The following is a 27,867-nucleotide window of genomic DNA, read 5'->3' on the forward strand; positions in this document are numbered from 1 at the left end:
AATTTGGTTTGCTACAATGGTTGACTGCCATGATTATCAATTATTTGCTATTTTTTCATTTCTCTATAACTTAACACTAGTGACAGACAGATCATCAAAGAGTATTCCTCTGGAACATAGATAAACAGAATATTACCTCCAGTTCATTTAGCCTCTGGATACGTGGGGTAAAATGAAGTTTATCAACATCACAGGCAAATGGTGGCTGCCAATCCTAGGAAAAAGCAAAATCTATTATTAGATATAATTACTCAACATATAAATTATTTTAAAATTAAAATCAAGGTTATGTAAACTATCAGTTAAACAAAATGTAACAGAGGTAGTTTTTCAACCTGTTTTCCACCAGAAAATTTGGAGTATGTAATGAGTCCTCTCCCCCAAATCTCAATATCTGGCACACACTCCTCCCTCTATCCTGACCTAGCCCTCAGCCCACCTCTGTTGAAAAGTCACTAATTTAGGTTAAAAAATATTTTGAAAGACGTATCTCTCTACAAAACAGCATATATCAAATTATCTATACAACTCTTATATATTTGATCTAGTCTGAGTTTTTTGTTTTTTGTTTTGTTTTTTTCTGGAGCTGAGGACTCAACCCAGGGCCTTGCACTTGCTAGGCAAGCGTTCTACCACTGAGCTAAGTCCCCAACCCCTAGTCTAAGTTTGAAATGAAAGGAAAAAGCCAGGTGTGACTTATGCCTGTAATCCCAGCATTCTGGAGGCAGAGGCAGGAAGACTGTCACAAGTTCAAGGCAACCTGGGCTATATGGTAAAATTCTATCTCCAAGGAAAGAGGGAGAGGGGGAGGAAGTTGCCTTAGTAGGTATGAGAAGCTGAGATCAGATCCTAGGAAAAAGTCAGGCATGTACCTGTAACCCACAGCTGAAAGAGCAAAGAAAGGTAGAGGCCCTGGAGCTTGGTGGCCACTAGTATAATGGATGAGTTTCAGGTTCGGGGAGAGACTGTCTCAAAAACTATGGCAGGGGACTGGTGAGATGGCTCAGTGGGTAAAGTTGCTCACTACCCAGTCTGAGAATCCAAGTTTTATCTTTATATACCGCACAGTAGGGAGAACAGACAGACTTCCAGTCATGAATGGTGATGTGCATGCAACCACACCATATACACACTAAATAGTTTTGTTGAAAAAGGTAGAGAATGATGGAGGAAGATACCTAAGGACGACTTCTGGCCTCCATACTTGCCCACATGAGCACAAGGATGCACAAATACACCTGTGTACGTGCATACACACACACACTTGAAAGTAAGAATGAAGTTCATTTGATAGCATGCCTGAAGCCCTAGATTTGATTCCTAGCACCCCACAAACTAGGTGTGGCAGTACACCCCTGGAATCTCTGCATTCAGACGGAGGCAAAAGAGAATCAGATGTTCAAATCACCCCCAGTTATATAGTAAATTCAAGTCCTGGGCTACAAGGATATTCTTGTGTAAAAAAAAAAAATATATCAAGATCAATTCTTCAATAGAAGAAAAGGAGAACTGACATGTAGCTGAGGTTTTCCTGTGTCTCACGTGGCCCGTGGTCAGGACAAATCTCTGTCACCCACCAGTCCTGCAGCTGCTTGGACCCAAGTAAACAGACAGAGGCTTATATTAACTAAAACCATTAACTCAGGCCTACCACTGACTAGCTCGTACACTTAAATTAACCCATAATTCTTATTTATGTTTAGCCACGTGGCTTGGTACCTTTTCTCAGTTCTGCCTTCACATCTTGCTTCCTGTGTCTGGCTGGAGACTCCTGACTCATCCTTCCACTTCCCAGAATTCTCCCCTCTGCTTATCCTGCCTATACTATACTTCCTGCCTGGCTACTGGCCAATCAGCATTTTATTTATCAATCAATCAGAGCAACACATTCACAGCATACAGAAAGACATCCCCAACACTGATACTTAAACCCATCTTTAAAGGTATTCTTTTTCTTTTTTTAATTTCAGGGTTGAGGACCGAACCCAGGGCCTTGCCTTGCTAGGCAAGCACTCTACCACTGAGCTAAATCCCCAACCCCTAAAGCTATTCTTAATGTCTACGAATATAGGTATCTATTCTTTGGAGAATCTTCCTACCATCAAGGAACTGCTATGATGATAAGGAAATAACAGGTAAGAAAATTATTTAGTCCCGAACAGTGTCAAAAATAAAAAGCAGAGGGAGGGTGTGGCTCAGTGGTAGAATGTTTGCCTAACGTGGGCAAGGTGCTGAATTTAGTACTATTCAAAAGTTAGCCTGGTCTACAAAGCGAGATCCAGGAAAGGCGCAAAGCTACACAGAGAAACCCTGTCTCGAAAAACCAAAAAAAAAAAAAAAGTTATGTTAATCCCAGCACTTAGAAGGCAGGGGCAGGTGGATCTCTGTGAGTTCAAGGTCAGCCTGGTCTACAAAGTGAGCTCCAGGACAGCCAAGGCTGCACACAGAGAAACTCTGTCTCAAAACAAACAAACAAACAAACAAACAAACAAACAAAATCCAAATTATGTTAAAATGTTACCTAAATATGGAAGAAACTGGAAAATAACTTAAATATCTACAATAAGGGTTCAGCTGGGATAATGAAAGATCTAATGACAGATAGTGATTATGGATGAATAACACTGTATTTATTCAGCGCTAATATTTATACTCATACACTTGATGGTTACAATGACAAGTTTTATATTACATACTTTAACATGGGAAATGAAGACAAATGTTGTCAAGATGGAAATTCATAGTCTTTAATCCAGTTTCATACTCAGAAATGTATTAAAGCTGGGGTGTGGCTCAGCTGGGAAGGCGTTTGCTCCTGTCTAGCTTATCTCCCTGTCTGTGTGTGTGAGAAAATATTCTGACAAAAGCAACTCAAGTGGGGCTGGAGAGATGACTGGGCAGTTCAGAGCGTGCAGCACACCCACAGAATTCAAGTTGGGTCCCAGCACCAACATGACAAACTGGGATCCCTGTACACCTGTAACTCCAGCGGGAGATCGAAAGCCCTTTTCTGGTCTCCACATGCAGAGGCACTCCCTCCCTCCCACCCCTACACACACACACACACACACACACACACAACACACACACACACACACCAAAAAAAAAAAAACAAAAAACAAAAAACTTTGGTTCATTCTGGCTCACAATTCAAGAGTATAGTCCATGGAGCTTGGATCATCTGGTCACACCACATCCGGTCAGCAAGCAGATCAATGAATCAAGGCGTGCATTCTAGTCCTCAGTTCACTGTCCCCACTTTATACAGTCCCAGATTTCCCCAGAGAATGGTCTTGTCCATAATTAGGATGGGTCTTCTCACATCAATTAATCTAAGATAACCCTCACCCTATGTCTAGAGTTCTATCTCACAGATTACTTTACCAGGTTGACAAGACCATCACACCTACCATAGCGTATATATGTATATTTATGAACATATACACACACACACACACACACTCAGATTCAATCTACAGCATGACATAAAAACTGGGCTTGACTCCGGGGTTCTCCCATTGTGCTGTAAGCCTGTATTTAAGACCTCCTCCCTCCTTCAATAAATGACATTCAGCATTTAAAATTATATATATATATATATTACATTAAAAATAAATAAATAAATAAATAAATAAAATAAGCCGGGCGGTGGTGGTGCACGCCTTTAATCCCAGCACTCGGGAGGCAGAGCCAGGCGGATCTCTGTGAGTTCGAGGCCAGCCTGGGCTACCAAGTGAGTCCCAGGAAAGGCGCAAAGCTACACAGAGAAACCCTGTCTCATAAAAAAATAAATAAATAATAAATAAATAAAAATAAATAAATAAATAAATAAATAAATAAAAACTGGGCTTGAGCAGTGGGAAGTAGTTCAGTGGGTCAAGTGTTCACTGTGCAGGAATGAGTTCAGATCCCTGAACCTAGGTAAACCTAGTTAGTTAGGCACAGTAACCCCCACTTGCAACTCCAGTGATGAGGGTCAGGGACAAGCAAATCCTACAAGTCATCCCAGTGCCAACTTGTCTCCTGACAAGCCTACACCAGCAAGCACACAGCACATGAGCAAGTCCATGCACACACTGCACACACACACATACAACAGCCATGGAGATGCACACCTGTCTGTAATCCCAGCACTTGGAAAGTACAAACAAGAGGATCAGAAGTTCAAGGTCATCTTCAGCCACCCCGGGATAAGACCATGTCATAAACACACATAAAATATTCTATAGGAGGTGTGCCAGCACACCTGTACGCCAGCTCTTAGAAGGATGCGTGAGAGGCAAGGTGTTCTAAGCCTGACTGAAATACACAGCAGTAGCCTGTCTGAGAGGACCCAAAAAAAAAAAATACTCATTAGAATCAAAGATTAAAGTTTATGTTTAGATCAATATCTGAAGAAATTAATATGCGAAATTATACAGAACAAGATCATAGGAAAGAAATTACATTGCTTCTTTTTTTATTTGTTTGTTTGGTTTTGGTTTTGTTTTTCGAGACAAGAGTTTCTCCGTGTTGCTTTGCGCCTTTCCTGGATCTTGCTCTGTACACCAGGCTGGCCTCTGTACACCTGCCTCTGCCTCCCAAGTGCAGGGATTAAAGGCGTGTGCCCGGCCTCACATTGCTTCTTAATGCCCCATTGCCAAAGTAAAAAAAGACTTGTCCAAAGCTTTGCATACTTTACAAAGGCTATTGGTTTTCAGAAATGAACTTGGGCTGGGCATATGGTTCAGTGGGACAGCACTGGCCTGGGAAACCTGAGGCACTAGATTCAACCCCAGTAAAGTAGTGAGAAGGGGAAACACATATAGATTTTTTTTTTTTTAAAGAAAGGAAATGGGGGGGAGAGCTGGTGTGTGTGTGTGTGTGTGTGTGTGTGTGTGTGTGTGTGTGTGTGCGCGCGCGCGCATGTATCAGAGAACAATTTTAGGGAATCACTTCTCTTTCTACCATGTGAGCCCCAAGAGTTGAGTTCAAGTCATCAGGCTTGGCAGGCAGCAAGTGCCTTTACCTGCTGAGTTATCTTTCCAGCCCAAATACATAGTCATAATATGCTGTCCTTGTGGTCTGAAACTTCTGTTGTTTGTTCGAGACAGGGTTTCTCTGTGTAGCTTTGCACCTTTTTTCCTGGAACTCATTCTGTAGCCCAGGCTGGCCTCAAACTCACAGAGATCCACCTGCCTCTGCCTCCCAAGTGCTGGGATTAAAGGAATGCACCGCCACCACCACCCGGCCATGGTCTGAAACTTTTATACACTAAGACTTAAAAACAATAAACAGGAAGACCTGTTTATATGCTTTCCTATCCTAAAAAATAAAGATGCAGAAATGGCATGTTCCTGCTGGGCATGGTAGTACACTCCTGTAAATTTCAGCACACAAGAAACAGGTTGGACAATTAGGATAGTTCAGGGCCAGCTTCTGCTACAAGAAATGCTTAGAAGAGAGTGAGGAGATTATGTTCTCAAAAACCTATAAAAGTTTTATATGTGAACCAAGTTTTATATGTGAACCAAGTTTTATATGTGAACCAGTGATGGCTCGGAATGTAAAAGCATTTGTTACACAAGCCTTGATTGCCTGGGTTTAGTTCCTGCGCTCCACAGAAGGAAAGAACTGACTCTCAAAGTTACCCCCTGACCTCCACACATCAGTACCTCGGCACACACCTGCACATGTACAAACACACATGATAAAATGCTAAAAAATAAATAAGTTTCATATGCATAATTTATGTTGAGCCTGCAGATTCAAATAAGATAAATTCTAGAAAAATGGACTGCAAGAGGGATAGAAAAATAGTTTAAGATCATTTTTTCATTAATAGAAAACACTTCAAAGCTTTTTTTCCTTTTCTAGCCACCAAAACCAAAAAACAACAAAAATCAGGGAAAAGTGGTAAATGCTCTTCCATTTTGAGGCTTTAAAGGGCAAAGCTCTACTCCAATGGAAAAATTACAAAGTAGGCTGGGGCATGGTGGCTGGGGCATGGTGGCTGGGGCATGGTGGCTGGGGCATGGTGGCTGGGGCATGGTGGCTGGGGCATGGTGGCTGGGGCATGGTGGCTGGGCATGGTGGCTGGGGCATGGTGGCTGGGGCATGGTGGCTGGGGCATGGTGGCTGGGGCATGGTGGCTGGGGCATGGTGGCTGGGGCATGGTGGCTGGGGCATGGTGGCTGGGGCATGGTGGCGCAGGTGGACCTCTGTGAGTTCAAGGCCATCCATGCTGGTCTACATAGTGAGTTGTTTCAGGATAGCCAGGGCTACATAGAGAAACCTTATCTAATACATACATACATACATACATACATAATCAAAATTACAAATATTTGGATATTGTCACAGAGAGCTAAGTCACCTATAGAGAGGTCTGGCCTTGTGTAGTTGTTTTAAATGAGAAGGTGGGAAAGTTATCAACAAGTCACAGGCTGGCAAGATGGTTCAGCTAGTAAAGTGCTCATGGCACAAGCCTGGCAACCTGAGAGAGAGCCTTAGAATCCACGGCAGAAAGAGAACTAAGGACTGGAGAGACGGCCCAGTGGTTAGAAGCACTTGCTGCTCTTGCAGAGTGCATGATGAGTTCAATTCCTAGCACCCACCACAGGGCAGCTCACAATCAATCACCTGTAACTCCAGCTCCAGGGGTCTGACGCCCTCCTTTGGGCTCCTGTCAGCCCAACACACACTGTACACAGGGCCCCACACACGTTTTTACAATAATTTATTTCTATTTCATGTGCACTGGTGTTTTGCCTGTGTGTGTGTAAAGGTGTCAGATCCCCTGAAACTGGAGTCACAGGCAGTTGGGAGAGCCATGTGGGAGCTAGGAATTAAATCCGGGTCCTCTGGAAGAGGAGCCTGCTCTTACCCACTGAGCCATCTCTCTAGCCAATACAATTTTTAATTAAAGACTCCAAACGTTGTCCTTTTAACTTACACACAACAGTGATAAGTAAAAAATATATTTAAAAGTGAAAAAAGAGCCAGGTGATGGTGACACCTGCCTTTGATCCCAGCACTCGAGAGGCAGAAGCAGGAGGATTTCTGAGTTCAAGGCCAGCCTGGTCCAAAAATAAATAAATTAAAAATAAAAGTGAAAAAATACAAAAATAAAAAAAAAAAAATACAGAAATCTCTCTCTCTCCTCTCTCTGTCTCTGTCTCTCTCTGTGTGTGTGTGTGTGTGTGTGTGTGTGTGTGTGTGTGTGTGTGTGTAAGAAGTCATAAAAAGGAAACTCTATACATGCAAACCAAGCTGTCCTAACTACTCATACCTCTGCTGGGATTATGACAAGCATGCATTATCACCCTGGCCTAAAAGTTAAAATTGCATACTATCTGGATACTCAACTATATCACAGAGAACTAAGACATACTTGGCAAAGTGTAGGTAATTTAACCAAAACAGTAATTTTTTTTTGTTTTTGTTTTTGTTTTTGTTTTTTCGAGACAGGGTTTCTCTGTGTAGCTTTGCGCCTTTCCTGGAACTCGCTTTGGAGACCAGGCTGGCCTCGAACTCACAGAGATCCGCCTGCCTCTGAGTGCTGGGATTAAAGGCATGCGCCACCACCGCCCGGCAAAACAGTAAATTTTTTATCCCCTATCAATAATGTAGATCACAAGTCACTCTTACAGAATAACAAGACTGTCATCATAAGTATAATAAGTTATAGTAAGTCAGGCATGGTATGGCTCCATATCTGTAATCCCAGCATTTGGGAGGGTGAGACCAGCCTGGACTGTACATGGTAATAGGCTCAGCAGGGATACAAAATACTACTCTGTCTCAAAAAAACAAAACAAAAATTCAAAGCAGTCTATAAAGCAGTCCTATATAAATTTCCTTCTGGGATTTATTTTAATTTCCTTTGCTTTTAAAACTTTAAAAAATTTTTAACTTTCAAAACAAAAATTACAAGAATTGTATCATTAAAAGGCTCAGGTACTTTCCTTAGCACTCAGAGATGTGCTCCTTGGGAAAGTAATTAAGGAAGAAGCTGAAGACTGAAAATCCTTAGAGAGGGCTGAGAAGCAGGTAAACATTTTTCTTAGTCCCAGCATTAACTTAGCAACAACCACTTAAATCACATTTAACTACAACAGTTAGTTAAAAAGCAAAAATTAACCCATGTGAGAGTAACTTTCCAAGAATGTCTAAGATCCTTCTTAAATGCCAAAAGAATTTCCTTTGTAGAACAATTATTAGCATCCATATTTAATATATTAGAATATCCTTTAAATGTTTCTAATTATAAGAGGTTGTTATCATTTTGAGGTCTGATTATTAGCAAAATGAGAAAGTACACTCAACAGAAGCTCCCCAAGTTAGGGCTTTGAGTCCCAACAGGCAAACAAATTAAAAATCATTGTCAAAAACCCCTTCTTGAGAAACACCTTCTCCCAGCCCACCTCCATCCTCTAGGGACTTGGCCTCCTGGTGCAGATCCAAGATCCCCTACTTCTTCTTTCCTTTTAACACATCTCCATTCTGTTGTGACTCCTGCCAGACCCATAGATCCAGTCTCTACCACAGACCCACAACAGCCACGCCAGGTTGGACTCAGATCATCATTGCATTGGCTCAACTCTGAGAAGCTTCTTGCTGTGGGCAGTAATTAAGCCTGAAACCCACAACTGGAAATGGGATGTATTTATCAAACCCCTCCCCACAAGGGGTCTCTAAAGAAGAAGAGGTGGAAAGATAAGAGCTAGAAGTGATGGATTACTCCAAGGAAATACCTACCAAACACAGCAGGGTTGACATACACATGAACTCACAAGACCTGCACCAGTTCAAACCAGACAAAACTTCATCAGGGAGAAGGGGTAGTGGACCAAAGTCTGGCCCCTAACTACTTGGAAAGGAGAATCAGTTTTCTCCAATTTAATGTCACTGGATTTACCAACCACACTACAAGGCAAGCTCCATGCCCAGGAGCAGTGCCAACAGAACCCAGACTTTAGGGGTTTTGTGAGCATTGGTGGGGAGGGGAAGGAGGGTAGTTTCATTTTGGGTTTTTTGTTTTGTTTTGTTTTTTGGTCTTATTAAGATTTCAAGGTGGAGCCGGGCGGTGGTGGCGCACGCCTTTAATCCCAGCACTCGGGAGGCAGAGGCAGGCGGATCTCTGTGAGTTCGAGGCCAGCCTGGACTACCAAGTGAGTTCCAGGAAAGGCGCAAAGCTACACAAGAGAAACCCTGTCTCGAAAAACCAAAAAAAAAAAAAAAAAGATTTCAAGGTGGGCAGTGCTTTGATTTTTTGAGACAGGGTTTCTCTGTGTTAACAATCCTGGTTGTCCTGGAACTTGCTTTTGTAGACCAGGCTGGTCTCAAACTCAGAGATCTACCTGGCTCTGCCTCCCAAGTGCTGGGATTAAAGGTGTGTGCCGCCACCGCTGGCTGGATTATTTTCTTTTTCTTGGCCTTTTCACTTTTATTTTTGAAAGGGAGAGAGGGAACATCAAGATGGACGGGGTAGGGAGGTGGAGAGAATCTGGAAAAAGCCAGGGTAGGGAAAGAATGCGATCAAAATATATGAAGAAAATTTAAATTAAAAAAGCTTTTCAAGGGCTGGAGAGATGGCTCAGCGGTTAAGACCACTGACTGCTCTTCCAGAGGTCCTGAGTTCAATTCCCAGCAACCACATGGTGGCTCACAACCATCTGTAATGAGATCTGGTGCCCTCTTCTGGCCTGCAGTCACATATGCTGTATACATAATAAATAAATAAATCTTTAAAAAAAAAAACTCCAACTTTAAAAAAAAAAAAGCTTTTCAAAAAAGAGCCTATCCTTGTTAGTTTACTAAGAGTGACATTAACTATGCACCAAAGCAGTTTCCTAATTGCATATACTGTGAAAGTTGGAAGTTGGTCATCAGAATTATGGGAGTTGTTTCTTTTCTTCTTTTCATTTATTTTTATTTATTTTCATCATCATAATTATGTACTCATAGGATTACATTCCAATGCTAGCAGAAGAGCAGATTCCTAAGTCCATATTCTTATAGTTTATAGGTTCATAAGAATTAATATAAAACCTCAGTGCAAAAATTTTAAGAGTCAAAGAAATCCTAGAGAGTCTTTAAGCTAAGTTAGCCATCCTTTCAGTTGAGGTTGACAAGAATGATCACCTTAATAAAGATTTGAGAAATACATACATGCAACAACTTAGGTGTCTTTATCATCAAGCAGGCGGCTGGGCCAGTGAGATGGCTCAGAAAGTAAAAGAACTTATCTCCAAGCCTGCCAGACTGCAGTTCGTTCCCAAGACCCACACAGTGGAAGGAGAGAAGCAACCCTGGGAAATGGTCCTTTGACCTCCACATCTGGTATGGCACACACTCATCAACCCACATACATACATACATACACACGAAAAATAAATAAAGATAAAATAAGAGGCTAGAGAGATGGCCAACAAAGATGGCCATCTTCTGCTCTTACAGAGGACCTGAGTTCAATTCCCAGCACACACATCAAGTGGCTCACAACCACTTCTAACTCCAGCTCCAGGGGATCCAATGTAAATACACAATGTTCTGGTGATAGCTGCTGTCCAATAGGCTCCTTAGTATTTCTTTTTCTTAATGTATTCATTTAATTTTATGTGTAAGGGTGTTCTATCTAGAAGGGAATGTCAGATCCCCTGGAACTGGAATTACGGACAGTTGTGAGCTGCCATATGGGTGCCTGGAGTTAAACCCACACCCTCTGGAAGAGCAGCCAGTGCTCTTAGCAGCCAAACCATCTCTCCAGCACCCACCCTATATACGTTCAAAAAAAATAGCAGTGCTGGGTATCAAGCCCTGGGCCTTAAGACATGTAAAACAGCAAAGTATTGTACCACTGAGCTATATATTCCCAGCCAAACTCATCCTGGAGAGCTCTTCTATTGGTGTCAGAAGAGTATAAAGCATAACAATGATCAAAATGATCTTTAATAGGCTTTTTTTAAGTTTCAGATTTATAGAAAAATGACAAACTAGTTTCTTTCTATTAATATCTTACATTAGTACAACATATGTGTTTTATTGATGAAAGTCCGCATTTTATACTTTATTCCTATCTCTTTGTTTTTAAACTACTATCCCTTTTGTATCCCAGTATTCTATCCGGTCAGTATAACTCACACTGAGTTGTCTTGTCTCTTTTCTTGAGTCTCACTGTGTATCCCTGGCTGGCCTAGAAGGCATTATGTAGAACAGGCTGGCCTTGAACCAATTGCTTTTCCCTCCCAAGCACTGTGATTAAAGATGTATTATTTGTTCTTTAAGAAACATTGCATTTCACTTCATAGAATCAAAAGACAGGTGGAAGGGCTAAAGAGATGGCTCAATGGGTCAGAATAATGCCTGTTCTGGAAACAAAGACCTGGGATTGACTCCCCAGCACCCACATAAAAAGCCAGGCATGACATTATTCAGGTTGAAAACAGGCAGCTCACCAGAGCTTCCAGGCAAGCCAGCCTAACTGAAAAGACCAGCTCTTCTGGTTCAGTGAAAGACCGTGTCCAGGGTCATAGGGCAGAGAGCAATAGAGGAAGACACCCTAGCCCTACAATCCTGTTCTGATTTCTGCTTTCCTGTAGCCTGTACATATACAATGCACCCTCCACGCACACATGTATCTTTTTTTTTCCTCTGTGTAGCTTTGGTGCCTGTCCTGGATCCCACTTTGTAGACCAGGCTGGCCTCAAACTCACAGAAATCTGCCTGGCTCTGCCTCCCGAGTGCTGAGATCAAAGGGGTGCTCCACCACCTCCAGCCACATTCTTTACATCAAAAAACAGAAAGAATTACTAAGCTCTCTACTAGAGTTCTGTTGGGAATAAGGGCATTTGTTTTGCTTTTGTTTTGTGAGACTGATCCTTGTATGTTGCCTGACAGCCTCCTAGGTTCATCCCTGTCTATGATTAAACGTCTGTTTTTTAAGGATTGGGCTGTAACCTTAACTACAAATGGTTCTGCACTGCCTGTTCCAGAAATGACAATCATGTCTTTGTTTCAAAAAGTTGTTTATAAACATCCTGCAACCCTACCTTTGTTTCAAAAGGTTATCTGCTTATCTACTCAACATGTGCAAGACCATCACTTCATGTTTTCATCATTTCAATCCTCAGCACCACAGAAAAACAGACACATTAGCCTTGGTAATAAAAACTGTATCTTCCGGGAGATGGAGAGAGATGGCTCAATGTTAAGAGCACTTGTTGATCTTGCAGAGGACCCAGGTTTGATTCTCAGCACCCACATGGTGGCTCACAGCCAATTGTAGCCCCAATTTTGAGGACCCAACAGGCACACGTGCGCTGCAAATGAATGCAGGCAAGACGGTCATACACATAAAGGAACATAAATTTTTTTAATCTTTTTGTATTTGTTTTTAATCTTTTTTTTTTTTTTTTTTTTTTTTTTTTTTTTTTTTTTTTTTTTTTTTTTTGGTTTTTCGAGACAGGGTTTCTCTGTGTAGCTTTGCGCCTTTCCTGGTGCTCACTTGGTAGCCCAGGCTGGCCTCGAACTTAATCTTTTTTAAATATATTTGTAAGGGGAGTAACCAGACCACACAGGGATCTTTTTTGTTGTTTTCTTCATTTTTGTTTGTTTATTGTCTGTAGCCCTCACTCTGTAGACCATGGTGGCCTTGAACTTAAAGATCCACCCACCTATGCCTCCTGGAGTGCTGGGATTAAAGGGCACCACACCCAGCTGAGACCTAACTCTCATAAAATTTCCCTGAAAAGGTCTGCCAAAGTTACCTAACAGAGTAATTTATATTTTGGCATATCCTCAAAATCTTATCAGGCCTGAAATGCAAACAATCTTTTCAAAATTCATGGCACCAGAGTAGATTCTGCTGACCTGGCTGGCTAGGCAGGTGTCCCCTTCCTTCCTTCCTCCATGTTCCATGTGTATGTGTCCCTCCTGAAGCTGTGAGCACAGGTAAAGAGGACACTACATCTGAATAGGAGGACCTGTCTTTGGTCAAGAGCATATATATGCGGAGCTGCACTCCTCTGCTAGAACCTCCAAGCAAGCTCTCAAAATCCATGCTGAAGGCTGGAGAGCCAACTCAACTGTCAGTACTTGTTCTCTTCAGAGGAGCTGGGATCAACTCCAAGCACCACCATGGTAGCAGCTCACAGGCACCCGTAACTCTAGTTCTAAAGAATTCAAAGATCTCTTCCAACTTCTTCAAGCACCAGGCATGCATATGATGAAAGTACGCACATGCAGGCAAAACATTTGTACACCCATAAAATACTTTTAAAAAATTCACGGAGGAGCCGGGCGGTGGTGTCACATGCCTTTAATCCCAGTGCTGGGGAGGAAAAGGCACTCATCTCTGAGTTCCAGACCAACTTGAGCTACAGAGTGAGTTCCAGGAAAGGCTCCAAAGCTACACAGAGAAACCTTGTCTCAAAAACAAAAAACAAAACAAAACAAATTTCACGGAGGATTCTAAGAAAACTATAAATCCCTATAACAAATTCCATGATGTGGACTAAGTGTGAAAATGGGACAGCATTATTCTTTCTGGTCATTGATAGACTGATATAAAAGGCACTGACAACAAAAGGAATTTCAAATCCCACCGCAATTGTGACTGGTCTACTTATTACATAATATGGTTACACCAAGTTATGTTAGGATCAAGTGAATGAACAACACAATTCTCCCAAGGAAGTAAACTGTTTAATAAGTAGAGTTTTCCTTTTTCTCTGATTTTTTTACTTAGACTCATTCATTTTTTGGTTGGTTTTTTGTTTGTTTGTTTTCCTGGTTTTTCAAGACAGGGTTCCTCTGTGGGGTCTTGACTGTCCTGGAACTCGCTCTGTAGACTGACTGACTGCCTCTTCCTCCCCAGTGCTGGGATTAAAGGCGTGTACCACCATGCCCACCCTAGACTTGTTTATTTTTTATGTCTTTGAGCGTTTGCTCAAATAACTGTGTGTGTGTGTGTGTGTGTGTGTGTGTGTGTGTGTGTGTGTGTGTATTACCTGTAGAGGTCAGAGGAGGAGGGCATCTAATCACCTGGAACTAGAGTTATGGATGATTGTGAGCCAACAGTGGGTACCAAGTGTCAAACAGAGCCCTCTGCATGAAGAAAAAGTGCTCTTAGCTGCTGGGCCAGCTCTCCAGATGTCAATTTTTTAAATATTTATTTTATACGTATAAGTATTTTTCTGCATGTATGTATCTGCACCATGTGTGACAGGTCAGAAAAGTGCATCAGTGCTGCCCTGAAAACTAGAGTTACAGATGATTGTGAGTATGCATGTGGGGGCTGGGACTAAACAGGTGCTCTTAACTGAGGCATCTCTCTAATCCCTTGTTAATTTCAATCTGTTTATTTTATCACATGCATATATGCTGGTCCATTAAATTTCATTTTTCTATTTTCTCCCATACCCAGGATTATACACACACACACACACACACACACACACACACACACACACACCTAACAAAATTCTAGGCATATTGTAGACTAGAATGATGCCAGAAAACTGGGCCATCCAAATGCTTGCCTGTCAACCTCAATAACCAAGGCTGACAATCAACTTTAATTCCTGGGACCCAAATGATGAAAAGAGAACTGACTTCAGGCAATTTGCCCTCTAACCTCAAACCTGCATGTGTGTTGTGGCATGTGCAGACACATACATGCAAACATACATACAATTTTATAAAATGTTTTTAAATGATTCCAAATAAAGCTGAGCATTTGTGACCCACTCCTTTAATGCCAGCACTTGGAAGGCTGAAAGTGGATCTGTGAGTTCAAGGTCAGCCAGAGCCACACTATCTGTAACTTCCAACACCTTCACACACACACACACACATGCAGGCAAAATACCAATGCACATAAAATAAAAATAAATAAGTCATTTAAAAAAAAATAAAGTAAACCAGGGGCTAGTAAAATGGCTCAGCACATAAAGCATTTACTTTGAAAGTGAGGACCTGAGTTCAATCCCTAGAACCCATGTAAAGGTGGAAGGAAGGGGAAAACAGACTCCAAAGTGGTCCTCTGACCTCCAGACAAGTGCAGTGGCATGCTTGCCTACATACACGCATCACACACACACACACACACAATATATATAAAATTGTAACAAAAACAAATAAACCAGGTATGATGGCTCATACTTATAATCCTAGTACTCAGGAAGATGAGAAAGGAAGATTGCCAAAGGAGTCCAAAGCCAATCTGCAGTTACAAAGTGAGTACCTGACCAGCCTGGCCTACTGAGTTAAAAAACTATCTCAAAATAAAAAAAGTAATTGATGTCTTAAATCCCAGCACTAGAGAAGTAAAGATAGGGCTATGAACTCAAGGCCAGACTGGTCTGAATAGGATGTTCCAGGACAGCCAAGGTTACACAGTGAGACTTGGTCTCAAAAAATAAAAAACAAGGCCGGGCGGTGGTGGCGCACGCTTTTAATCCCAGCACTCGGGAGGCAGAGGCAGGCGGATCTTTGTGAGTTCGAGGCCTGCCTGGTCTACAGAGCGAAGCCAGGAAAGGCACAAAGCTACACAGAGAAACCCTGTCTTGAAAAACCAAAAATAAATAAATGAATGAATGAATAAATAAATGAATAAAATAAAATAAAATAATAAAAAATAAAAAACAAACAAAAATGATTAATTAAAAATAGAGACATTTGGACTAGAGAGATGGCTCAGTGGTTAACAGCACTAGCACTGGCTGTTCTTCCAGGACTCCCAGTACCCACATAGCATCTTGTAACTGTAATTCCAGTTCCCAGGGATCCTGACACATTGACACAGATACACATGCAGGCAAAACACCAGTCAATGCACATAAAATAAAAGTAAATGAATCATTTAAAAAAGACAGTTGCTGTACTCTTCTACAGGACATATACTAAAGACACATTTAAAACTGTAGTTTAAAAGGTAAACAATAAGCCATATTTCTCTAAATGCAACATATTAACTAATAAATATTTAGTGCTGCTACAATTTAGATACATTAAGATTAAGGATGGAAACAATTATTTTAGATAAAAACATGTATGATTCCAAATAGCACTGAATTAGAAGGAGCTAGGAAATCTCAGTGAACCCCACTGATCATCTTAACATTTACACAAGGCATAATGTCAGTCTACTCAATATATTGCACATATTTTTTATTGTTTTTTTTTTTTTTTGAGACACGGTCCTAACACAAACTGGCCTCAAACTTCTAATCATTATGACAGAGTGCCGGGATTATAGGTCTAAACCACCACCCACGGTTTAAGCTATGGTGGGGATCAAACAATGGCCTAGGTAAGCATTTTGAGAACTATAATACTCAGATCTTCAATACAATTCCTACTGCTAGTTTCAATGTCTGTGCCCCCCTAGGCATTCATGCTGAAACTTAATAACCAAGGTAATATTAAGAGGTGGGGTCTTTGAGAGAGTTGGTTAAATGATGTCAGAACCTGTTTGTTGGATTAGAAACTTTATGGAACTAGTGTAGGTCTCCTTTTACTATTCTTCCAAAGGAGCACAGGGCATTTATTTAAGTATCCTACTTGACCACGCGCATGGGTATGAAATGTAATTAAAAATCACCAACTATCTTCTTTTTTAAGTTTTAAATAGAAGAGCTTAGCTATGTTTAGTGTACCAACACCTGTGCATTGGTAGCAGGAGAATCAGGAGATCCAAGTCACCCTCAGCTAGTTCAAGGCCAGCCAGGGGTCCCTAAAAATGAAAGCTGATGTATCATGCACACACACAAAATAATACATTAATAATAAACCTTTACTATCATGAGGAGTGTCTTTCTTTTTATTTATTTTTATTTTATGTTCATTGGTGCTCTGTCTGTATATCTATGTTGATGGGTGTCAAGTCCCCTGGAACTGGAGTTACAAACAGCTGGGAGCTGCCATGTGGATGCTGGGAATTGAACCCAGATCCTCTGGAAGAGCAGTCAGGGCTCTTAACCACTGAGCCATCTCTTCAGCCCCCGAGAGTGTCTTTTATTTTTAAAGATTTATTTATTATGTATACAGTGTTCTGTCTACATGCCAGAAGAGGGCATCAGATCTCATTACAGATGGTTCTAAGCCACCATGTGGTTGCTGGGAATTGAACTCAGGACCTCTGGAAGAGCAGTCAGTGCTCTTAACCACTGAGCCATCTCTTCAGCCCCAGAGAGTGTCTTTCTAACAAGTGTGTGTATGTGTATGTGTATGTTTATGATGTGTATGTGTACAGGTGCATGTGTGTGTATGAGAAGTATGAGAGGGTTGGGGAGGACATTCTTGGACAACATTCACCTCCTTTGAAAAAAGTCTCTGGCTGACTCACAACTCAACAATTGGGCCAGACTGACAGCCAGGGAGCTCCAAGTATGCTGTCTTCTCTGCCTTCCCAGCACGGCATTACCAGAAGGGGTCACTACATATATCAGAATTTGTACATGGTTTCCAGTCTCAGACTTGATCTAAGACTAACACGTAGATACACAAAATTACAGCAGTAAGATCACAGTGAAAGTATAGAATACATAAATCCATCTAAGAAGTATCCTAAGAGATTACCTAAGTCCAAGGGCCTTAAGATTTTTATTATTTTTAACTATGTGTATGTGGGTATATGCATGACTTCAGGTCTTGAAGTCTGAGGTGTGGCACCCCTGGAGCTGGCATTACAGGCAGTCAGTTATGAGCTGCCTGACATGGGTACTAGATCTTTACAAGAATAATATGAGAGCCATAAATCTCCAGACCCATGATTCCACGTCTTTATGATTATAAATTCTGGTTACTTTCATTGAGAAAAGGTTTGTCTGTTATTTAAGAATACAACACAGGCTGGAGAGATGGCTCAGTGGTTAAGAACACTGACTGCTCTTCCAGAGGTCCTGAGTTCAATTCCCAGCAACCACATGGTGGCTCACAACCACTTGTAATGAGATCTGGTGCCCTCTTCTGGCCTGCAGGGACACATACAGGCAGAATACTGTATAAATAATAAATACATAAATCTTTAAAAAAAAAGAAGAAGAAGAAGAAGACAACACAGACAGAAAAAAAAGACGTAAGATATGCTGGGGCTGTAGTTCACTGGTATAGTGCTGACCAGGCATGCATGAGGCCCGAGGTTGAATACCTAGTACTGTATGGGCTGGCACACATACAAAAAATTTTTTTCAGTTTATAGACCTGGCAGGCTTCAAATTAAAGATTCAGGTACTACGAAAACCTCACTATGTATAGTAAGACTCTGCTTCAAGAATAAGGGGGGGTGGGGGCTGAAGCATGTGGCTCAGCAGTTAAAAGCACTTGTTGCACAATCATGAGGACTGGAGTTCCAATCCCAGAACCCATATATCAAACAGGACATCCTGCAAACACCTGTTACTCCAAATTCTAGAAATCTAATGCCCACTTCTGGCCTTGACATGTATGTTCGCACAAGGTCTAGTCCTACCTACATACATATGTGCACATGCTCACACAGAACAAAATATATACACACAAATTTATCTTTAAAAAAATGAAAACACTGGGCAGTGGTGGCACGCCTTTAATCCCAGCACTTGGGAGGCAGAGGCAGGCAGATCTCTGTGAGTTCGAGGCCAGCCTGGTCTACAGAGCAAGATCCAGGAAAGGCGCAAAGCTACACAGGGAAACCCTGTCTCGAAAAGCCAATCAATCAATCAATCAATCAATCAATCAATAAAAACAAATAAATAGGATCTGGAGAGATGGCTCCATGGGCAGGAGCACTTGCTATTCTTCCAAAAGACCTAGGGTTCAATTCCCAGCACTCACATGGCAGCTCACAGTCATTTGTAACTCTAGTTCCAAGTGACTCAATGCCCTCTTCTGGCCATCATAGGCATCGGGCACTCAATAGCGCTCACACACGCAGGCAAAACATTCACACATATAAAACAGTGAATAAATAAAGTAGAATATGATAATCATAGCTGCAATCCTGGAAGGTAGAGGCAGCAAGATCAGGAGTGCATGGTCATTCTCACTAAAAGGGGAGTTTATGAACACCTTGGATTACATAGCACCTCTCAAATAAACAGGAGGATTGTATTCTTTACATTCTTGGAAGGGTGAAATCTCTGTGTGGGTTTGATTTTTAGAGTTTATTAGGCTTACAGTGGAATGGGTATGGGTTTACAAGAGTATGAATGACCGACCCCAAAACCAACACACCACTTAAAAGTCTCACCACAGCATAAATGATTTCCCATGGCTGCATAGATGGAGTCCTTCTTACCCTTCCATACTCTACTCTAGCACCCCCTAGTTGGGGTTTTTGAATCAAGGTTTCACTATATAAGTTCAGGCCAGCCTTGAACTCATGATTCTGTCTCTGCCTCCTGAATGCTGGGAATAAGCTATCACTCCCAAGTGTATTTGAGGGTTGGGGTTCAGAGTGGTGCTTCGTGGTCTCACTATATTTCCAAAACTAAAACTAACCTAGAATTCATTATGTAATCTGAGCTGGCCTTGAACTTGATCCTCCTGCCTCTAAACTAATGCTGGGATTAGAGGCATGCACCACCATGCCCAGTTCTTATTCCAATTTTGATATTAAGCTTTTGCCTTCCCAAGTTTCACTTTAAAAAAGATCAAACTTCACTGTAGGAAAATGAGGGATACGCATTTGGCACTAACTTTTGTCTTGTTACATCTGTTCCCACTCTTCTTAGCAATGAGTAAGGGGGGGAAACCTTTAAGATTTAAGCTCCTGCAATCCATTAATTAATCTAGACAGTAGCCCTAGGTCAGTGTCAGATCCCTTTAAAGCAGGATGAGAAGGTATACACTTGGGGTAAACAGACTTTATCCAAGGTCATGATGCAAACAGATTAAAGAACTCTAGGGCTGTCTGGGAAGATGGGGCAGTTAATAAAAGTGCTTACAGCACAACCATGAAGATCTGGACTAGAATCCTCAGAACCCGTATAATATAATCAAACACATGGAGACAGTGTCTATACTTCCAGTGCTTCTAGGGGATGACGGAAAGGAGAGACAGAGTTCCCAGAAGTATGGACACTGGGTAGTCTGGCATACACAGTGGCAAAGCAGAGACTGTCTCAAACAAGAAAGAAGCAAGGACCAACATTTAGGTTATTCTGACCTCCAAATACATATGCTGTGAAATGTGCACACCCTCATTTTCAAGCATGAATATGAATACAGACACACACAAACACAACTCTAGACACCTTTAAAACTTTTTAAGAGGCTGGAGGGATGGCTCAGTGGTTAAGAGCAGAGGCTGCTCTTCCAGAAGACCAGGTTTGATTCCCAGCACCCACATGGTGGTTCACTATCATTTGTATGTCCCAGGGGATCCGACACCCTCTTCTGGCTCCCTCAGGCAGGCATTACACCTATATGGTGCACAAACATACATTCAGGCAAACACTTATATACATAAATAAAATGTCAAAAAAATTTTAAACAGTCCCTTTTACATAATAAAGAAATTGACTTTTAAGAATAAATACACGCCAGGAGGTGGCGGTGTACACCTTTAATCCCAGCACTTGGGAGGCAGAGCAGTGGATCTCTGAGTTAGAGGCCAGCCTGGTCTACAGAGTAAGTTCCAGGACAGCCAAGGCTACATAGTAAAAACCTATCTCAAAAAACCGAGGGGGCGGGGAGAATAAATACCTAACACACACACACACACACACACACACACACACACACACACACACACACACACACACACACACACACGTCCTCAGTTTGAGAGCGAGATCCAGGAAAGGCGCAAAGCTACACAGAGAAATCCTGTCTCGAAGAAAAGAGAGAGAGAGAGAGAGAGAGAGAGAGAGAGAGAGAGAGAAACAGATTTCATGAGATTAGCAGTTGGCCTTAAATCTTCATATCATCTTGCCTCAGCCTTAAGAGCTGAGATTACAGACATACAGCATAGCATCATATGCCAGCATACAACCTAATTTAAAATTAAAGGTTTTTAAAGAAAATGGTTGCCCAGTGTGATATACACCTGTAATTCTAGCATTCAGGAGGTCAAGGCAAAGTACTGAGTTTGAGGCCAGCCTGGGCTACTCTGGGAGTTCCAGGCTAGCTTGATAAAAATATCAAGACCCTATCTCTCTCTCTCTCTCTCTCTCTCTCTCTCTCTCTCTCTCTCTCTCTCTCTCTCTCTCTCTCTCACACACACACACACACACACACAAAAAAAAAAAAAAAAAAAAACCAGGACTGAGGATACATAGTGCTCAGTGATAGAGCACTTGCCTAACATGAACAAGGCATTGTTTCCATCCTCAGCACTGAAGGAAGAAAACTGATACCATATGTTAACAGGCAATTTTTCTCAAACAGAAATTGCAGCATCAACACTGAAAGCTAAATTACTATTCTGCACAGAAAAGTTACACTAACAACCTAACTAACCCATTAGACTCTTCAAAAGGCACTTCCTTCTTGTCCTGAGTACTCCTGGCTCTCAAGTGTTCTGTCAGATAAAATGCCCAGTCTGACCAGGAGGAAGTCCCTTCCTAATTAGTAGAGATAAAATACAGCAAATTCCAGCATTGGAACAAGGCAGACAGGAAACACCCTCCACCCACTACCCACACAGCTCTACATGTGCTAAGAGTCGTCCTCAAAACAGTTAAGTTTGTTTATAGGCTCCAAAAACTGTAACAACAAAAGCACTGGCTGAAAACCCAGGAACTATATAATCCCCACACTAGATGAAATGACCATCACTCGAGCGGCGGTGGTGGCGCACGCCTTTAATTCCAGCACTCAGGGAGGCAGAGGCAGGCCGATCTCTGTGAGTTCGAGGCCAGTCTGGTCTACCAAGTGAGTCCCAGGAAAGGTACAAAGCTACACAGAGAAACCCTGTCTAGGAAAAAAAAAAAAAAAAGTGATGGAATAGTGAGACGGCCAGTGGGTGGAAACATTGCTGCACAAGCCTGACAACCTGAGTTTGATCCCTGGGACCCACATAAAAACCAGATGTGGTGGCACGCATCTGTAATCCCATCCCAGCACTCTGAAGCTTTCTAGCTAGCTAGCCAGGACTAGGCCTGACAGAAACAGCACCTGGCTCCAAAACAAAATAGAATGGGAAGGAAAACCACTCCTGAAAGTTGTCCTCTGACCTCCACAGTAGCACATGTGCACCTGCTCACGCCCTTCCCACACACACACAAACACAGACACAAACAACAGAAGTTTAAAAATTCATTTATACTCTGGTAGTTATGGCTCTATCAAAAAAAATAGTTCTTATATGGGGGAAGGGAGCTTAAATGACTTTTAAAGTTTTGTGTGTGAGGAGTACGCATGTACATGTGTGAATGTGCTGCATGTATATACACAATTGTGTGAGCTAGTACATTCACCTGTATGAGTGCGACAAGACCAGAGGAAGGCATCAAGTACAGCCCCATTTCAGCCTTATTCTCTCGGAAGCTGGACCGTACATTTCTGCACTAGGCAGGAGCCAGGGAAAGCCCAAGAATCTTGTCTCCTCTCTGCTCAGTGCTAAGATTACACGGGAAGAAGGGACTACACCTGATTTGTTATGTGAGTAGTCCATTGGAACTGGAGTCCTGTTTGCACAGCAAACAGCTCTTAATCACAGAATCACTCTCCATCCCTCACAGGTTTTGTTTAAAGATTTTGTATGTTTGCTTGCATGTATATATGCACACCATATGCCTATGCCTGTAGAGATCAGAAGACAGCATAGGATCCTGTGGAACTAGATTTACAGAGGGTTGTGAGCCACCATGTGGGTGCTGGAAATCAAACCTGGGTCCTCCTGCAGACCAACAAGTGCTCTTAATCCCTGAGCCATCTCTCCAGCCTTGTTTTTTTTTTTTTTTTTTTTTTTTTTTGGTTCTTGTTTTTTAGACTGGGTTTTACTATGTAGCCCTAGCTGGCCAGAACTGTTATGTAAATAAACCAGGCTAGCCTGAGATCTGCCTACCCTGTCTCCTGACTTCTGGGATTAAAGGCGTATCACCACACTAAGCCCTCACTTGTTCTCTCCATAAATCCTAATGTGGACCAATTAAGACAGCGATGAGTGACTGGAAAGGTGGTTCAGTAGCCTAGAGCACTTGCTGGTCCTGCAAGGGCCCAGGTTTGGTTCCCATACCTATATGGCAGTTCACAACCCTCTATAACTCCAATTCCAAAGGATCTGTCTGCTGGCCTCTCTGGCCTCTATGGACAACAGGCATGCCCGTGGTCCCAAAGCCAAACACCAAAGTAAAATACAAAACACAAAGTAAAAATAAATATAAAATAAAAAGGTGAGAAGTCTATAAGATGATCCCATATGGTTTATTGCACATAAACTATACAGATTATATTACATACATATATATACACACACACATATAATATACACAAATTTCTGCCTACCTCTTATTCGCATACTCTGAACATTGCATACTCTGAACATGACTTTTACTGCCCTCCAAATTAAACAAGCAAGCCAGTTAATGAGTTTGATCCCAGAATCCACATGGTAGGAGAGACCAAACTTCTACAAATTGTCTTTTGACCTCCCACACAAGCACCACAGCATATGGGGCATGCACATGTGCAAATATACACACATGCATACACCCAAATAAAATGTTTTTCAAAAAAAAGATTTGGGGCCAGGCAGTGGTGGCACCCGCCCTTACAGAAAGAAAAGTGTATCTTAACTTCCCCCACTCCCAAGAGTGGAATTAACAAGCTCACTCACAGATGCTTACTGCATCACAACAGTCTTCACTTCATGGCTATAAAGATGCAGATGAAGGATTCAAACAAACAACCAAAGGCAGTTCATAGTGAAAAATAGCCTTTACTGTATGATCTGGGTTTGGTTTAAACGTCTGACTTTTGGTCATTGTCAAGGGAGACATTTGTGGACTCTGCCTAACTACAGCCATGCTAGATATTTGACACCAAGAAAGTTACTAAAGCAATCAAATACATTTCTATCAGATTTGGGAAATTCGGAAAGATATTTACTGAGCAGGCAACTTTTGACTAATAATATTAATACCCCTAAAATTACTCATCTCCAAATATTACAAAGTGAAAATAGCATTTGTACTTAACCATCTAAGTACTAAGGAGGAAATTAATACTTGCATTTTAAAGAAAAAACAGAAGTAAAATTAATTTTATGTTTAATAGTCTCACTTCTGAAAATAAGCTTGGCTATCCCTTATACTTTGAAGTAAGGCTTATTACTGTCTTTAAACTTGAGGTTTGCAGAGTCTTGAGTCATCATTTTAATCACATTTACCTTACTATATTTTCAAATTTTTGTCAACTCTTATGCACTCATACAAAATAATGTAAACATCCTAAGTTTTCACAAGTTAAGCAGCTTAAGACGCTCACTAAAAAAGCAGGTACAAAGAAAACCTAAGTTCCATTAATTAAAGATAAAACAAAGCTAAGAACAAAAGGAAATAGAAATGCTTTTATAATTCTCCCCCTTACCTATTAAAAGTATATATACCACAGTCTCCAAATCCTTTTAATTTAGCCACTAGAGTTTCAAAAACTCAATGAACATAAATCATCTAGAGATACAGGCATAAAGCTACCACCATGGAAAATATTTCCTATTTCTTAAGGGTTTATTTTGTTGCCTTATTTCAACTATATGAAACCACTTGTTCTCAGCTTTCCTATCACGAAACACTTCCTAAACAAAGACTGTTTACATCTCTTGAGAAGCCTTTGTTCCAGGCCCCCTCTGTTCAAGAGCTACAACTTCTGGATTTTCTTTCTTGTGGTTCTACCAACAGCAAATACTGGCAAACTCTTCTACATTGGCATAGGAGTTTTGTTAAACAAAGGAGGAAGCAAGTCCCCTCCACACAAAGGAGGGCTCCAAAACAGCACTAGTTCGTCTGTAGATCATTTCTTCCTCTTTACCCCTTTCCTCGCAGGCTGTAGTACATAGTATTCTCCATACAAAATGGTGGCCATCATGTGTGACATTCAGAATGGAAAAAAGCAAACAAACCACAAATCCTAAAGACTGCCATTAACCTGCTAGCCCAAAGAGGAATGGGCAGCCAAACCCAATCAGAGCAACACTATTTTCCAAGAAAACAGCTCTATAAAAGGCAAGGGAGGCAAGATAAAGGACTTACCCCAGCCCTAGTACACCACAAAGCCAACATGGAGGACAGCTCTCAGAACCCAACTCCTTGTATTTTGGCTTCTAATAACTTAGTCAAGTTTCCTAATTCTGGATAACATCCCATTAATGCAAACCTCCAATATTCATATTCCTCTTTCCTGACACGTTAACATAAAGCTAAATCGCTCCATGTTTGAAACATGCATGATCTATTCTTCAAAATTAAAACCTTGGAGCTGAGCAGTGCAGGGTGTAACTTCTGCAGGCCTCCACAGTAACAGAAATGTACCTTCCTCTGAGCAACAACAATCGGCCCTGGCCACTTCACCAGGCGAAATGGATCTTACTTCCAGACTAGTTGACCTGGCCAGTTATTTTCTGAGGCATTTTATTTCATTTCTGCTTTCAAAGTTGTCCAAGAGAGACTAAAATATGGTTTAATTTTTTTTTTCTGGGGTGGGGGTGGGGTGGGTGGAAAGATAAGGCTTATTCAGGGATCTCTCTCAAACAGCTTTTCTAGAACAGAATGATTACGTACACAATCCAGCGAACTCAGAAATGCCATTACAAAGAGCAAGTTTAAGGAAGGAAGGGGTAAGGGGGAGCCCGTGGGGGGGGGTGTCTCCTTCCACTTGTGTGGGAGCAGGGGAGATAGAAAATTAAAACGGTAGCAGGCAAGGCAGTTAAACCTCTCCAACCGTCCCGGCCGGTCCAACGGTCGTTCGGGCCAACTCAAAAAGACTCAGGCCATCCCCAAAGGTAGGCGAAAAACCTGGGGTGTCGCAGCGCATCCAGTTCCGGCTGCGGGGTGGGGGGGGTGGGGGGGGACAGGGACGGAGTGGGCCGGGCTCCTGGCGGACGTTGCAGCCGTTAGGGCTGGCTTCGGGGGACACCCCACCCCTCACGCGCCCCCCCCCCCCAGCTCCAGGCTCGCGCCGGAGCCAGCGCCGGTGGGCCGAGTAGGGGGTGGCATGGCTGGGGGCCGGGAAGGAACCTCCAAGAAGAGCTCGCCTGACATCTCCCCGACCAGCACGGCCTGCCCCGTCCAGCTCTGCCCCAGCCAGGCCTTCCCCCCCACCCGGGGGGAGCAGCGCCGTCCGGCCCCAGGGCCGTGTCCCGGAGCGCCCGGCCGGGGCAGGCGGGCATCGGGGGGCACGGCTGTCCTGCCCCCGCTGCCCCCCAAAGCGCGCGCCCCCGCCCCGGACACTTGCGCCCCCCAGCCACACACCAGCCGCTCCGGGGCCGGCCGGCCAGCCAGCCAGCCCCGCGCGGCTCCTCCCCCGCCCCCAGTGGCGCTGGCCGCCCCCTGCCCCAGCCCGGCCCCGGGGACTCCAGGAGGCCGAGGGCCCAGGGGGTGGTGGGGGACCGGGGTCCGGAGGGTGGGGCGCTCAGGTGAGGGCAGCTCCCGGCCGACGCCGCCACCACACAAAGGACCAGGGGCTCCCGCCGCCATATTGAAAACTTTCCTCCTCGCACGACAACTCGCAAGTCCCCCACCCCCACCCATCACACACCCCCGCACCCCGAGGAGGAGGCGAGCACCGAGCCACCAGGGCCGTGCGGGGAGGCCCCCGGAGCCCTGCCTCCGCGCCCGCGCCTCGGGCCGGGCTCGCCGCGACTCCCCGGCGGCTGCCACCCGGAGTCCGGCTCGCACCCGCTGCCCCGGCCGTGTCGCGCACCAGCTCCCCCTCCCCACCCCATCCCCCGAGAGCCGCACCGGGTGACCCGGTCCCCGGGGCCGCCAGGGCCGGAGCCCGCTGTGCTCACAACCCGCATCCATCCCACCCGGATGAGAGCCGCCCCCCCAACACAACACCACACACACCCCGCGCCTCCCTCCCCGCCGCCGCCGCCAACTCCCACCCACTGAGGAACCCCAAACTTGACCGGGCCCGCCGGACGACCGCTCCCCACCCCCGCGCCTCGGGCCTCCCCGGCCGCGCGTCCTCTCGCTCCCTCCCTCCCTCCCTCCCTCCCCCAGCCGCGAGCAAGGATCCGGGGTGCTGGGCTGACTCACCGGCGGCGGCCGCACCTTACAGATCCCGGTCTGTTCGGCTATGGGCCGGATCTTGTGGATGAACGCGAAGGGGTCCGCGAACTCTTCCCAGCTGGGCTCGAAGACCGGACACTCCGGGGGAGGCAGGAACTCGCCCAGCGGGCCCGGGCCCCCGAGGGGCAGCGCCGGGCGCGGGCCTGGGGACAGCACGGTGGCCGGCTCCATCACCGCGACGCGGGCAGGGGCGAGCACAGGGCAGGCTCGGCGACCGCGGCAGCAAGCTCCGCTCGGTCCGGAACCTGGGCAGACGCGCAGCTCCGGCGACAAGTCAGACTTCTACTAGCAACGGCAGCACCTAGGGCTTTTTCAGCCTTCCTCCGACGACGTCTTGCCGCTCCCCCACGCCGTGCGCCTCCGCCGCCACGGCGAGGAAAAAAGTCCCTACTGCCACCCCGAGCCGGGTCCCACCCCGCCCCCTAACTGGGAGGGGCTGGGGCCTTCCGCCTGGGGTGGGTTTTATCCTTTATGGTTCAGTTGACCACTGAAGTTTTCAGAATTCTTGCTCTCAAGAAGTTAACAGTCTAGTAGAGAGATCGGATCTATAATCGATCGTTCAATCACGTCATACACTTTGCCACCATGGATTTACATAGTTAAACCCGAGAGGCAGAGTACTGGAACTGACTCTCCAGGTAGAGAAAACAGCTTGAACACAAGAGCA

General features: G+C 43.7%; 1 protein-coding gene across 1 annotated transcript in view; it reads right to left on the bottom strand.

Moving 5' to 3' along the window:
• Positions 1-27,532, bottom strand: part of Kdm5b (lysine demethylase 5B) — a 77,134-nt gene extending 49,602 nt beyond the window's left edge. The window contains exons 1-2 of the mRNA XM_028876625.2: positions 27,168-27,532; positions 137-214 (exon numbers count right to left, since the gene is read on the bottom strand). Coding sequence (XP_028732458.1) covers positions 137-214; positions 27,168-27,371 — 282 coding nt within the window. The 5' untranslated portion in view covers positions 27,372-27,532. The remainder of the gene's footprint in view (positions 1-136; positions 215-27,167) is intronic.
• Positions 27,533-27,867: the final 335 nt, after the last annotated feature.

Source organism: Peromyscus leucopus, chromosome 15 (genome assembly GCF_004664715.2).
Source record: "Peromyscus leucopus breed LL Stock chromosome 15, UCI_PerLeu_2.1, whole genome shotgun sequence".
NCBI lineage: Eukaryota > Metazoa > Chordata > Mammalia > Rodentia > Cricetidae > Peromyscus > Peromyscus leucopus.